This window comes from Phodopus roborovskii, unplaced genomic scaffold (genome assembly GCF_943737965.1).
Source record: "Phodopus roborovskii unplaced genomic scaffold, PHOROB, whole genome shotgun sequence".
Taxonomy (NCBI): Eukaryota; Metazoa; Chordata; class Mammalia; order Rodentia; family Cricetidae; genus Phodopus; species Phodopus roborovskii.
Window position 1 is genome coordinate 18,813,038 of NW_026126447.1, and position 16,293 is coordinate 18,829,330.

A 16,293-nucleotide genomic window follows, 5' to 3' on the forward strand; every position below is an offset into this window, starting at 1 on the left:
CAGCCTGGGCATGGATGCTTGGAGCGGGAACTTGTGATTTCTCCATGAATAAAATATAATAACCCATATTATAACTTCGTCCCATGTATCTTAATCTGTGCATCTATAGAGATGTACATCTGTTGAATTTTTGTTGTTTCACTGAGTAATGTTAAGTAATTTTCCACTCAGGATTTACAGTTTGTGAAATATAGTATTAATGAGAATGGCATTTTCTTGAGTTCAAGTCTTTATTATGCATCTAGTGAAATTGATAGAGTGTTAGGGTAGGTATTTTTAGCTTTATTATTTATACATAATGATTACAGAAGTGAAATCTAATGTTATCACATATATAGTTGATAGTAAAGATTGCTATGAGACTTTGTTTGGTAATACTGTTACTACTGAATGGAATGGTCATTAGCTCAATTCAGAAAAAAATTATGAAAACCAAAAGTGCAGCTCCCTGTAGTGTTGTGAGCTCTCAGCCCTCAGTGTTGAGAGCTTTCTTCCCTTAGTGTTGTGAGCTCTCAGCCCTCATTTCTTAACCAGCTGTCTGTGCTGTCAGCCATCAGTATTCCCAGTTCTTACTGTCACTAGATTGAAATAGTGAGGATTTCATTGGGCTGCTTCTACAGTGTGGAGGAATGTATATAAGGCAGAGTTTTCCCAGACTGACTCAGTGAAGACATGAGGATTTAAGCCTATGTAAGCAAAAGGACCAGGCTGGTAAAGGCCAAAGAAAGCTCACTGTTGACTGAAGAGGAATTTCTGCTCCTATCCTGATCGTTATTTGCATGTAGCACCTGGTTTCTCATTTGACACCAGTATGTTCATGCCTGTTGTGCCCATCAGCCCTTGAGTGATGATTGAGAGGCTGTAGGGAAACTCTATTGAGTCAGGGAAGCTTCTGATAGCAGATACAGCAGCACTAGAAGCATCAGCCTCTAGTGTCTAGTGGATGGTTGTGGCAGCAGCAGCACGTATGAAGACAACTGAAGGCAATGGTACATACCTTGGCTGTGGCTGCTGAAGAAGTAAGGGTCAAAGGGCGAAAACGGCATTAGGGGAAGTGGTGTTGGTGCAGCTACAGAACTGATAGGTGTGTGTCCTTCCATCTACTACCACATCTAACTTCCAGTATTGACAGACCAGTGTGGCTGCCCACCTCCAACTTGGGACAGAGAGTCATGCATGGGCTACATGTGTGTCCACTCAGGCTTCAGAAAATCAGCAACTACCTCATGTCCAATAAAGATAAATTTAAACCAGTTCTCATGAAAACCAGCTAATCAACAAATAAGGAAAAAGAAAGCTGTCCAAACAAAGAAAAGAACTTGCCAGCTGTGGGGAGGGTTGAATCTTTGCTCTTTTGTCTCAGAACTGTAGATACGTTACTGATGATTTACAAAATAAGTTATATTGTGAAAACATTTTCGTTATTATAGGAAATGACATGACTTCTGATAACCTATTATAATTCATTTAGTCAAATGTTGCTTTCTCTCTCTCACACACACACACAAACATACACCCCTTCTAGGAAGCATAGAAATAAATGTTGGTTTTCAGTTGTATTTAGCTTTCTTGCTTCTTCCTCTCTTTTCTTTATCATTGTTTTGTTTGTAGTGATTTTATTATTTTTTTGTATGTTATTAGAGCTCTTGTTTCCATTCTTTGTAATTAATAATAAATTAACTATACTCCAGTACTGCCTAGTAGGGTTTTAGGTTGTATGCTGTTCCGTAATCCATACTTACTCTATAAGCTTCTCTTGACCATGATTTAAATTATTCATTTCTTGGCTTGTCCATAATAAATTATTTGTTTCAGATATACTTTGTCTTGTTGCCCTTTATGCTTTATGGTTCCTCTGAGTTATGTTTGCTATTTTAGTATGAACTCATGTCAGACTATTAGAAATTTACTGTACTGAGAAAGAGTTACTGAAAAGGTATCATAAAGCTAAATTATAAAATTAATGGTAGCTGTATCTATCCATACTTTCATTATTTAAATTAGATTTTTCTCATTAGGAAAATATTCTTTAAATACAAAAGTTTGAGTGTTTATCAACTTTTTATCAGAAATTCATCTTTGTGTAATATTGATGATTATTCAGTAGATATCACTTGTCCAACTAATTTTTAGAATATGACAGTTTGAGCTAGCTAATAACTCACTTTCTGTTTTTATTTATAAATTATGTATATGTTTGGTTTTTTTTTTATTTTACATGTCGATCCCAGTTCCCCTTCCCTCCCTCTTACTCTCTCTCTCCCCTCATATACACCATGACCACCCTTCCCTCCCATCCCCCCACCCACATTCCACATGTAGGGCAATGCCATCCAGGTGGGGTCATGTAAATCTGTCAAGTCATTTGAAGTAGGGACTAGGACTTCTCTCCTGTCTCTAGGTTTAGTAAGTATCCCTCCATGGGGGATGTGTCCGCAAGGTCCTTTTGTGCACCAGGAATACATCCTGGTTCTACTGTCTGAGGTCCCTTAGACTACCCAGGCCTTCTAGCTGAGACCCATGTTCAGGGGGTCTGAGTCAGTCCCATGCTGGATTCCCAGCTATCAGTCTGGGGGCCCGTTAGCTCCTTCTTTTTCAGGCCAGCTGTCTCTATGTGTTTCTGCAACATGGTCTTGTCCTCTCCCTCTGCATCTGGATTCTAGTTCGACTCAGTATTTAGTTATGGGTGTTTGCTTCTGTTTCCAACAGGTACTAGATGAGGGCTCCATGATAGTGGATAAATTAGTTGTTGATCTCATTATCATGGAAGGGCATTTATGGTAGACTTTCCACTGTTGCTCAAATTGTTAGTTGGAGTCAGTCTTGTAGGTCTCTAGACATTTCTTTAGGTCCAGTTTTCTCTTCAAACCAACAATGGCTCTTTTATGTTCTCTCTCTCTCTCTCTCTCTCTCTCTCTCTCTCTCTCTCTCTCTCTCTGTCTCTCTCTCTCTCTCTTCCTTTCTTTCTCTTTTATCCGTCTTCTGTTCCTACCTTGACTCAATCTTCCTAGTCACACATGCTTTCCTCTCCTGCCCTTCTCTTTCTCCTAGTTCTCTCTCCATTGAATGCCCCCCCCCCACTTCCCATGTGTTCTGGGGGACTTGTCACTTCACCCCTTCTGGGAGGGACCTTATATGAATCTCTTAGAATACACCTTGTATCCTAGCTACTCAGACGTTGTGAATTATAGGCGGGAGATCCTTTGCTCTAGGTCTAAAATCCATATATTATTGAGTACATACCATGTTCCTCTTTTTGTGACCTCATTCAGGATAATTTCTTCAAGTTCCATCCACTCACCTGTGAATTTCAAGATTCCATTATTTTTTTCTGCAGAGTTGTATTCCATTGTGTAGATGTGCCACATCTTCTTTATCCATTCTTCATTTGAGAAGCATCCCCCCTCTTAGGCATATACCTAAATGATCCACATCCATGCAACAAAGACATGTGCTCAACTATGTTCAAAGCAGCATTATTTGTGATAGCAAGAAACTGGAAGCAGCATAGATGCCAAACAGTTTATAATTAGTATAAGCTTCTGTTTGTTTACTTGGTACCGAATGGCTGCAGGACCAGGAGGGACAGACACTTCTGTCTACACATATATGAGCTTTCCCCTTATATCCTTCATGTGGTCAGCGTCTGGTAATGTTTAGCTGTGTATAATGAGAAACCATTGACATGCATTCCTTTTTAGCATTTGAACCTATTCCAGAATAGGTGAGAGATACTCTTATTTTTTTTTAACTTTTTTTCCTAAAGCATAGGTCTATAGATGTTTTTATTTCTGAAAAGATTTAATGCTTATATCTTTGAATTTATAATTATTATAGGTCTTTTTTTGCTAATAATTTTTACATATCATTGTTATTTTCTATTTTGTTTCATCCTCCCCCCAACACTTGGTCAATCTAATGAACCATTTTTAGAATGTACTCTTGTTGGTAAAATTCCTTCCTATGGGAGGCAAAAGATTTGTCTACGTCTTCTCCTAAAGCTCCACTGATAAATTGAAGCACAGTTCAACTAAAGTTTATTTTGGGAAACCTATGAGTTCGGGTGGCTTCCTTATAGAGACTAGGTGGTTACGGTACAAGGGTGTAGGTGTTCCTCCTCTAAAAGCTTTTGCCTAGCAGACATAATGGCCTTTTCATAGCCACACAGATGGAGCCCCCTCTTCTAGTCTTCCATGACCTATATATTCCAGCTCCTTCATGAGGTCATGTGAAATCAAGGCAGAGTTTTGTATAAAATGAAATAGGGCCCCATAACCTTCCCTATTCCTTCACTTGGGTGGATAGAGACAGCTATCCAGCCCAGCTGGGCTACTCATTTTGCAAATGGACTCAGATGACCACTCTAAGATGGCAGTTCCTGGGCTTGGAGGATAGTCACCCACAACTCTATAGTATGAAAATCTCTACTTAAAATGTAATATTCACTCATATGTATCTGGAGACATGACTAATAGTGTTATAATTGTCTGTGTACAGTTTTCATTAATGATGACAGCTGAACTATATAGTAATAAGAAATAGATAATATTATAGTATGTTCGTAATGGAGCCATGTTTTCCACTAGTGTAATTAGATTGCAGCTATATGGACAAATTTGGGAAAAAATACTGAAAAAAAGTAGTAAGACACAAAACATGTATAGTATGATTTAAATATTTAATATAAATAATGTTAAAATAAAGCAAACTATATATTTATATATTAAAAAGAATGTGTTTTTCTTTAAACTGTTACAAAGAGAAGAAAACAAGATATATCCTTCCAGCGGAGCTATTACCTCTGGAGTGATTGGGCAGGGTTGGGGTGTAAGGGAATGATTACAAGATGAGGGGACGTAGAAGGACAAATAATGGCAACATTAGGGTATTTAGTTGGGTGGGTATGTAGAGTGCTTCTGCTTTCCTTTTTCCTCATTTTAATTAGTTTTCCTACATTCATTTTAGATGTATTAAATATCTAAAATACTTCCAGTAGGAATACAATAAAACAAGCATTTAATAATACAGCCTTTTTATTTTTTTCTTTTCAGTTGATCACGGTGTTGTTTTTAACTCATTCCCCACATTTAACTGCTGTTCCTTTTACCCTTATATGTTGCTCCAGTTTTCATACATCCTTGGAGAGGGATTAATAAGGAATAGATACTAAAATATAAAATAAATAGTTATTCAGTGATTTGAGCTTCATTGTTTTACCAGAGAGAGAGAGTAAAGGTTAGTTTCTGCTGAAGTTTATATTTAAAACAAAACCAAAGCCAGATGTAGGGGTATAGACCTGTAATCTTTAGTATTGGGAGTCTGAAGAAAAAATTGCCATGATTTGAGGCTAGTGTGGCCTATGTAATAAGTTCCATGCCAGCTAGGGCTAGAATGAGACTCTGCCTAAGATAGCCAACCAACCATGTAAATATAAATAAATCAAATAACAATAACAAAACCCCAGTATTTTTAATCTGCCTTGTCTGCTCCTTGATTGCATATAAATGCTTACATTATTGGAGCTGACTTATAGGCTTCAAATAAACTGAACTTCAAACTGAAGTTCAGTCTTCAATTCACCATTTAGGAATGAATAAATACCTAGCTAGTGTGAATAATGTTTAGCTATAATTACTATAATCTTAGTATTCTATCTGTGGGACAACACATTTTGGTACCCAAGTTTGCCCTTTTTAGTTTTGAAATCATTCAATCATTCATTCATTCATTCATTCATTCACAAAACCACATTTGTTTTTCTAGAACTGTTTTCTAAATATCACCCAATAAGAGAATAATTATATCTTACTTTATATATACATTTTCCTAGAATTTTAAATCAATTTTTGGCATCTTTTCCTTTCAGTAAACTTAAATGTTTGTTTTCAAAATATGGCTTAGTATTTACTGTTAAGTTTTAAATCTATTTTTCATCTTAAACTAATAAATAGGCACTGTCCTTGCACCTTTTAGGTGAGAGCCCATGGGAGTGGTGCTGGAAGAGAGAACTTTGGTGTCAGACTTTACTATGAAAGCTAACACTAACAACTAAGATAGAAAGTTTATGAAAGCTGCCTTTCTCTTAGACATGCCAGCTTACAATTTATTTAAATCTTTTTCACAGACTGAGTCAGTATTAAGACAGGAAATAAATGACCTTGAGAAACAGATGACTATGGTTGTTGAAGAAAATGCCTTCTTGAGGAAAGAATTCAGTGATTTACAGAAGAAGTTTAAAGATAAAAGCCAAGAAGTTAAGGTGTGTTGTCTTGCGCATGGCTTTCCAGTACCTTTGCTTTGAAGTCCCCCTTGAAGTTTTGCTAGCCCTTGTGGCACAGAAAGTGACAGGCTTGCAGGAAAATTGCCTTAGGCCCTGCTGTTCCACACAGTTTTCTCAAATGCAAAAACTCTGATAAAGATGCTTTAAAGCTAAGACTCAGAGCTTTATAACTTACAGATAAATAGTTAATGATGGAAATGGAGCTAAGAAAGGAGGAGTGTGAATATGTGGCTTCTTGTAATTAGATTCTGATGGGACTGGCATTATTAATTGATAAAACCCAGGTCTGGGAGGATATGTCTGTGTGGGTCTCAAAAATAGCTGGGGACAGCATCAAAGGCAGCTTGATCAATTAATGGGCTCTTTGCAAATGTGTACTCATCAAAGCTGTCATCCAGTGAAAAAATATGACCCATCCACCTGCATGAAAAGAGGCCAATAAAGTACACAGGTGACCTTGGCCATCAAATATAGAAGAAGCTGCTGTGAGGATGAAACCGCACAGTTTATATTTGCTGATTAGTTCTCACCTTATTTTTTTTTTCCTTGTTTATCGGCCCTTATGGCACTGTTCTACAGGACACTAAGGAGTGTGTACAGAATAAAGAAGAGCAAAACAGACTGTGTATAAAAAGCCTGGAGGAGGAAAATGAGAAATTACATACACGCTGCACTGACCTGCTAAATGACCTGGAGAGACTGAGGAACCAGGAAGCACACTGGAGGAAAGAGAAATACAGTGCGGATGCAAAAGTAAAGGTATAGGATGAGGGCTGAATTCATGCTACTGTTCTGAGTCTAACTTCTTCCAGGAAGTTTAATACATGCTTTTTCTTTAAATAACAAGTTATATATTCAGATCCACCAGTGGGGACAAGCATTAATTTATATTCTTTCACTTAAAACCCATAGCTTTTTAAATATTGATGTTGCAAAGCAGGAAACTGACTTCAAATAGTTATCCTAAAATGTAATCATTAAAAAATAAGGGATATTGCTTTTAAAATAAAGTATGTTTTGAAAAATATACTTAGAACCAATGGTCTGGCTTTTGGAAAAGAAGGCTTACTTTTTCAAAATGGTCTAGAATTCATTACAATACAGTCTGGAGACTCTTTTCTACTTTCTTAAAAATTACCATGTAAAACCCCCACAAAACACTTAAAAATGCACAGGGTTCTATCAAAGTGTTTTCTTTGGCTTAAAAGGAAGAGTAAAATTTTATTAGAAGCTAAAAGTCTTTATAGTATTCTCTAGAATATATCCCCATCCATTTCAAGCATCATTTAAAAATAAAACATCATTCTCTGATATTCTCTTTGTCTTGGGGTTCTTTTAAATTTATTTTCCCATTAAATTTCAAATTTCTCTTTCATCATGTATTGTATTGAAAAGGGCAGAAACAAATAAGGATAGTGAATATGGCAGTATTTTTGTGTATGCACACAAGGAGAGAATATCTCATGCATATATGCATCAAGTATATTTTAGTTAAGTATTTGTGTGTATGTGTATGTTTGCATGTTTGAGTAAGTGTACACATTTGTGCATGAATATTCATTAGGGGGAAGGGATAAGTTGGAGTGTGTGTGTATCAGTTGCAGATATTTTTTACAGTTCAACAACTTAGTGGACCAATGAGCCATTGGGGTAATATAATCAATATATTTTTAAAATTTTTATTATTTTCTTCTAAAATTAAACCTTTAAAAATTTGATAGTTTTTAAGAGGTTAAGTGATGCTGCCTTGTGTTCATTTATAGTTATATGACTGTTTGGTTTTGTGTGTGTTGTGTGTGTGTGTGTGTGTGTGTGATTCAAGTAATCCATTCTATAGCTTGCTCTTGCTTCTAGTTGGATAACATTTCTGTATCTTGAATATAATTAATTGGCCTTTAAAAGTTTGCGAATTGGTAAGAGTCTGTGTCTTATTTCCTTCCTTAATGTTCTTGATTTGAGAATATTGTATGATAAAAATTTTCTGTTCTAAAGTATTTAATTTTTATACCTCATCAGATTCAATTGTTTATTGATCAGAGATTCAATCTGTCTTTTCAAATTTCCTTGTGTGTATGGGTTTGTTTATAGACTTTTATTTCTTTGACTTGAGGTGTTGTAGTTTTGTAATTTGAACCAAGATTAGGTAGCAAAGTCAATTTCATTTTTTTTTGGTAAGTCATCCGTCATTTATTTATTCCTTCACTAGGATATAATATAAATAACAATTTTGTTTGAAAGTTACGTTAAGAAACAAATGTGTCCATGTTTAATTTAAAAATAATTTTGAGAGAATTGTAATTCTACCACTCAAGAATGTAGAATATAATATTAAAGTAACCTCTAAATGTTCTTGTTCCACTCTTGTTAATTTGTGCATGGACCTCAGCCATAAACAGTCATAGGTAAGGGAAAAAGTACTAGTTTTATCTCCTGTATACATTTATTTTCATTTGTCTCTGGTAATATTATAGTAAGATTTTCTTAGGTTAGATAGTAACTGTTGTTAAAGTTTTGAGTAAATTGCCAGGCTCTGTTCTAAATAGCTGCATATGAGGATTTAATTTTTAAATTTCCTTGTTAACAATATTTTCTGCCTTTCTTTAACTGTAGTTAACTTAGTGACAGTTGTGAAAAGGTATCTCATTGTATGTGTGCTTTTTGGGGTCTTTTCTTTTGCAGTAATGGGGTTCGAACCTACAGCCCTGTGCACAACTAAATACTCTACCACTGAGTTATATCCCCAGTTCACATTCTGTCTTTAATTTGCATTTTCCTTGTGACTAATGATGTTGAACATCTTTACATGGGTTATTGATAATTTGCATATCTTTGGAGAACTGTCTATGCAAATGTAATGTATATAAGTCCTTCACCAAACACAGAGTTTGAAACTATTTTGTTGAGTTTTTTAAAATGGATTTTTACTCCCTTGATGTGTACCTACCTACCTACCTACCTACCAACCTACCTACCTACCTACCTATCTATCTAGTAAATAGAGTAACAACAACAAACATGGTCATGTTAGCAGTCTGATCATATGCTACTGAATTTATATAAGCTATAAACTATATCATAAGCTTTTGTATTGTACTATACACACACACACACACACACACACACACACACATATATATATTACCAGTTTTATCTTTTCCTACTGAGCTTCTATAAGCATTAGCATCATTTTAAAATACAACATTTGGTGTTATTCTCTTTGTATTGAGATTTTGTTTACTTTGCCATTAATTTTAGATTTCTCTTTTATTATGTGTGAAAATTCACTTGTGAATCCTTGTGGGCCTGGGCTTTTCTCTTTTTAGTTGGAAGATTTTTATTACTACTTTTTATAGCTCTTTTACAATTGTTTCCCTCACTTTCATTTAAGTTGTTAGATCATGTGCATATAGAAATCCATCCATTATTTTTAGTTTTTCGATTTAATGAAATGTGTTTTAAGGAAAAGTTTTCATTTTTCTTTCAAGTATAACAGATAGCTTTCCTAGGGATAGTATTCTTGGTGGACATTTGTTGTCTTTTGGGACTTGAAATATACCTCTCCAGATCCTTCTGTATTGTAAATCTTTACTTAAATTAGCTGCTAATAGTCTAATGAGCTGGCCTTTATGTGAGGCTTAATTTTTTTCTCTTCTTTTAATAAGCTTTATTTGTTCTATTTAATATTTGAATTATAGTATTATGAGTTCTTAGTCTAATATTGTCTGTGATCTTGGATATTTCCACATACACACTGGCACCCCCTTTCCTAAATGGGACATTTTCTGTTAAGATTAAGAAAAACAACTTATTTTCTATTCCTGTAGAACTAGATTTTTCTCCCTCTTTTATGCCTATGATCAATAGAATTGGCCTATTTAGAGAGAACCATATTTCTTGGAATTCCCATGTGTTCTTTGATATTGTTTAAATTTCTTCTGGTCAGATTTTCCAGTTTCTCTGTCATGTCTTCAGCTTCTTTCCCTCTCCTTGAGCCATTCTATTGGTAAAACTTTATAGAGAGATTTTTATTTGACTTAAATCTTCCATTTCCAGGATTTCATATTGATTTTTATTTATTATTTTTCTTTGTTGGATTCCTCTTTCAAATCTAAAATTGCTTTCCTTATTCCATTTAGCTATTTTGTTTTCTCAATCAAGAGCTGTTTTCTTTCCATTTTTTTTTTGTTATATACTTAGTAATTCTTTGGAGTTCTCTGATGTGGTTTTATTTAATTCACTAATTCACTCTCAGTTGGTGCCATTGTGGTAATAATTTTAGGGAAGTTGTGTTTTCTTGATTTCTCATGTTTTTTTTTTATATATCTTGGGTATTTGTCTAGTTTAGGTTTTAAAAACCAGCTGTATTCTTTTAGTTGAAGTGTTTACAATGTTCATGAGGACTTGGATGTGGTAGAGTTGAGTGTGTAGTTCAAAAGATATTTCCTCATTCCAGAAGCACAAAAGAACCCAAATAAACTCTGTATTATTGCCCAAGTGATATATTAACTGTGAGAGCAAATATAGATACCAGATATTACTACTACTCAAATTTCATATTAGACAACTGGTGACCATGGATTTTATAGAGCATATTCAGATTTTAGAGATAATTAAGGTTATGGAAAAATATTTAAGAAGTAAAATGAAGAAAGGATAAGGATGAGAGAAAGAATGACAGATGAATAAGAGGATATTATTTGAGGTTGGGCTGAAGAATATATATAATAAAGGTATGTTATGTGGTAAAATGAGTCAAGAAAGATGAACAACATTTCTAAAGTTGGGAACAATATACACACAAAAGCCAAACCAGGGTGAGATATACATGCAAGAGAAGGAGTTAAATAATAGAAAATAAGAAAAGACTACTTATGGAGTGAATTGCTAGTGAATCTGTGCTTAGTATAGAGATGAAGCTCTCAGATACCTCTTGTTCTAGTAGGCTCTTTGTGGCATGCTGTATGCAGAGGTGCATATGGGAACCACTGGTCTTTGTAGCCCCCATATTCTTTGGATTCTGTCATGTTGAAGAGAGAAGGTTGTAAATCTTTCCATGGTAGCTCCCTAGGACCCCTGCTCTCCACTCTGGCCTCTTCTGGTCCTGAAGGTTTGTGTTTGTAAGAAGTAACTCTTCCATAGTTTGCTTCTGTCTCCTGGGCTGCTGCAACAGGCAGACATGCAGTCTAGAGTGGATCTAGAGTGGAAAATATTTCCAGGTAGATTTTGTTCCTCAGCTTTCCTTCTTGCTTCTATGGCTTAATGAAACAATTTACTACAGACATAACACTCAGGGAGTTTCAGTGCTAAAGCTTCTAGCCTTCCATCTTACCATCTATAGCAGCTTTTTGTCTCTTTTCCTAGTGAGAATTCCATACTGTAAGTGCTGACTTTCTTAAGGTTGTCCCTCTTTAGCTTCAGTGACTTTTTTTTCTGTTTCCTTATTCTGATAGTTTTAATGAGTTTTCTTTTGTCTGATCTGTTTGCTCTTAACCCATTAAAACAGTTAAATATAGATTAATTTTCAGATATATATATATATATATACATATATATATAGTGGAATTTCTGGTTGATTCTTTTTAATACCTTCTCCTTATTTATATTCTTTTGGTTTATAATTGCTGGTTTCCACTTTTTTTGGTCCATAATTTTTTTTGGCTCTTGGCCATCTTCATGATACTTGTTTTAAGATAATTGCCTGGAAAGTATAGTGTATAGAATTCCTCAGGTGTGATATATCAGTATCTTGTTACATTTGAGAGGATCATGCTTTACTGTTTCTTGGTGTGTGTGGTAATTTGAAAGAAAATGACCTCCAAAGGGAGTGGCATTATTAGAAAGTATGGCCTTATAGGATGAAATGTGTCACTGTGGGGGAGGTCTCTTTTCCCAAGGTTTACTCAGTGCGACAGTCAGTTGACTTCCTGTTTCCTGAAAGATGTAGGACTCTCAGCTCCAACAGCACATCTGCCTGCATGTCACCCTGCTCACCACCATGATGAAAATGGACTGAATGTCTGAACTATAAGCAAGGGACCTCAAAGAAATGTTTTCTTCACATCAATAGAAATCCTAACTAAGACAGTGTGTCTTAGGCCTGTTTGTGAGTAGAACATTTGCTATTGTAACTGATGGTACAGAATATGATTCTGCTCCTGCTTGAGGGTCTGCTTTTTTTTGTGAATTGTTGAAATAGTTAATTTGTTGAGTTATTTTTCTAGTCAATCTACAAAGGCCATACATATTCCTTTCTTCATTTTGTCACTGACACCTCTGCCCTTTAACTCTGATCCATTGTTAGGGTGATAAAACTCCGTGATTCCAGGGTGGGTGAGGTAATATACTTCATGGTAAGCTGTAGATCAGCCTAGGCTACAGTATGGATTTTTTTTAAATAAAAACAAAAAAAGAAAAAAAAAAACATGGGAAAAATCAAGGAGGAGGGGCTATGCAATAACAGGACCTTTCTTGAATGCTAAGAGTTAGAACAAACAAAATGGAAAAGAAAATGCAAACATCCAGTCATACCTGCAGACTCATTTCCCAGTCTTTGTGGATTAGCTCTGTGCTGGGCTCTTACTGTTTTTCCTATTCCATCACATTATAGCCATGTTCAAGGAGCAGCTAGAGAAATGCTGGTTTAGGTACTTTTTGAGCAAGTAGTGTACTTTGCGAATGTGGGCTGATTTCTAAATTCCCCTGTCTGGATATAGTTTTAAGTGACCCAGTATCTTAAATGATAGCCCCTGGCTTTTGCTCCTATTCCTTGGGTGTTCTGTTGTACATTTAGATCGGTAATCTTTTGCCTCAAGCACAGTGGCTGTTAATTGTCTTGTTGATTTTTGTAAGCAGTGTTTACCACTTTTCCTGGTTGTGCTTTGAATTAAAAATAGAGAAAATTACCTGGTACTATTTCCTTGAGTTGTCTGTAGACAAGTTAAAATGGGTAGTTTGTATTAATTTTTGAGGAAATCCTGTTCTACATCCTGGCGAATCACCAGAAACTTGACTCCATTGTTGTGAGTGGTGCCTATTACCACTTTAAGAATACCAGTGCTTTAGCAATTTCTAGCCTTAAGATCACCCCTGTGCTTGGATAGAAGTGTAGAAGGGCAGATTCCAAAACCAGGGAATTCATTGCTCCCATTTTCAAGTTGGTTTTTCTTGGTCATCGTTTGCCTTTCTGGCTTTAGTCTGAGTTTTTTCAGAGCTCCAATGATACTGCTCTGGAAGCCTCTACTTTCTGGATTTTTATGCATTTTTGAATATGTAGGGGCCTTTTATTATGGTTGTGCAGTTTTCAGCCATTATTTCCCCAAACATGTGTCTCTTTCTGGTAGTCCTTGCTCACACTACTCCAAGGCTGATATTCTTTCTTTAATATTTATCTTCAAGATCCTGAACTCTTCTGTTGAATTTATTTCAGTTTATTGTGCTTTCTTAACCTCAGATTTTGGACAGGATATTTTACTATTTTATTTTAAGATGATACTTATTATATCATATTTCAATAATACTTTCTTTATATATAAGTTTGTTAAGCCCTGAAGTCAAACAAAGAAAGAGACATAAGAAAATATGCAAGATAGAAATGCAATAAAATGGTAGATAATCTGTACATCAAATTTCTTAAACACAAAGCAATTTACAAATTGGATAAAACAAACAAACATATGACTGTATTTATCATGTGAATATAATAAATCATAATGATGCTAGACATTTTCTAAGGAAATTAATTGATGGCTAATGCCTATCAGGAAAACACTAGTAAAAACTATAATTGAATAAACTATATTAGAAGATTAAACAAGTATTAAGGCAAAATGTATTATTTGAAATAACTGACATGTTAATCTTTAGACTATATTCACTTACTAGTATAGACTCAGTCTATAGAAATCAAAACTGGCAAATTTAAAAACAATTATAGGTCTATGATCTTTCAGAAATTTATTATGATACTTTTATAGTCGTGCTTTTTCTGTACTTCCTTGATTATATATTTTCTGGTTGTTGTAAATCTGCTCTTTGCCTGCCCTACCCTTTCATGGTTGTTTCTGTTGCTTCTCTTTTATGTGGATAAAACTTGGCTGTATATTTGCATGTCTTAAGATTTTATTGTCATTTTACTAAAATGTATAAATTATGGTTCCTTACTGCTCCTGCCCCAGGGTTTCTTGTCCTTACTGTTTTTCTTTTATTTGGTGGTGCTATGGATTATTTCATGAAGAGTAAGTCCTCAGAGGTTGCTTTTCAGAGTGTAGGCTTGGCTAGGTAACCTCAGCCTGTAGTTTCTGCTGTGTTCTCCTTACTGTCTCTTCTCTTATTCTCATTGTTAATATGTTCTTAGGGTTCATTTCACCCTGCATTGCTAGGCTGTAAAAATGACTAGTTGAATATTTTATTGTTTTGACAGTGTCTTTCTGTTCAAGATGCTGAAAAGTCTAATTTAATTATATTGTGTGTGTTGTTGCATACCTGTAATCATAGCACACATCTTTCTGTTCAAGATGCTGAAAAGTCTAATTTAATTATAATTTAATTATATTGTGTGTGTTGTTGCATACCTGTAATCATAGCACACATTAGAGTAATGGAATTTCAAGCCCAGCCTTGGCTATCTAGTATACTTATGGATAGCTAGGACTACATAATACCCCCAAAAGAAAAAATACCACCATAAGAAAACAAAAGCCAGTGGTAAAATGTGTGTAGGTTAAAAATTAACATAATATCTAATGATCATTTGAGTGTACAAGTTAGTGAGTTTAATTATTGATTGAAGTTTCTGTCCCTCCTTGTCCTGCAGATGTTTAATCCAAAATAAACACAGAGGCCTCTATTAATTATAAACTTTTTGGCTGATGTCTCAGGCTTCTAATTGGCTATTGGCTAGCTCTCTCTTAATTAACCCATTTCTATTAATCTGTGTATCTCTAAGTGGTCTTGGCTTACCAGAGAATACTTGGGTATCCTGTCTTCCCAGTAGCTACATGACATCTCTGTCGCATCTCACTTTCTGAGTTCCTCTTCCCAGCTTTTTCCTCATCTTGTAGCCCTACCTGTATCATCCTGCCTGACCAGAATTAATAAAGCAGCTTTATTCATATTCTTAGCATACAGAAGGACATGCCTCATCATCTCCTCCTTTTCTGTCTAAATAAAAAAAGGGTTTTAACTTTAATATGTAAAATTACATACAACAAAACTGTTAGCAAGCAAGAACTATAACAATATTTGTCTAAATTCATAGAAAATATTCTGTCATGTATACTATCTTTGTGAGTGTGAAGTTTTGTATGTAACTTATCTTTTATCATAACTAAGGAAAACCATAACTATCTGTCTTCAACTACATGAAAGACCTCTAGAATTGACAGAGACATCTCACTGCCTGGACAGTCACTAAAAGTTCTTCAGTAACATTGGGACATCCCTCTTCAGCTTATAGGCCTAGAATGTCTGGCAGACCTTTAGATGAAGCAGGAATATTGATGGACCATCCTGTCCCATGACAAGTTCAGCAGTCACTTTTCTTTGTAACCTGCTTGTCCATTTTGGACATCATACCATCAAACAGTCCAGGCAAGAGCAGTTTCTTAACCCTGCCTTGTAGAAAGCAAACTTCACAATGAATTTCTTCAATGCCCATCTTCCTCTCTGATGAACTTAGTGTTGCCAGGATCTGTGTGACATATTGTCATGAAAAACCCTAATAAACAATTTTAAATGCCATATTATATAGGTCTTTGAAAGGGTTTGAAGAATACCTATTCATTTGAAATGTATCTCTGTATACTTAGAACACCTAACATAAGTTTTGACTATTATAGATGACTATAATCTGTATTTAATTTTACATTACATTTTTAAAAAGCTGTATAAACACAATATCTAAGCAAGAGTAGAAATATACATTTAAAAAATTGACTCTAAATTTGTTTCAATAACCAAATCCATACCAATGTATTCATTTTTATGTTATATTCCCTTTTTTTTTCTTTAGAAAG

General features: G+C 35.0%; 1 protein-coding gene across 1 annotated transcript in view; it reads left to right on the forward strand.

Moving 5' to 3' along the window:
• Positions 1-16,293, forward strand: part of Cntln (centlein) — a 242,082-nt gene that overhangs the window by 53,433 nt on the left and 172,356 nt on the right. The window contains exons 4-5 of the mRNA XM_051188130.1: positions 6,125-6,259; positions 6,860-7,039. Of these exons, the coding sequence (XP_051044087.1) occupies positions 6,125-6,259; positions 6,860-7,039 (315 nt within the window). The remainder of the gene's footprint in view (positions 1-6,124; positions 6,260-6,859; positions 7,040-16,293) is intronic.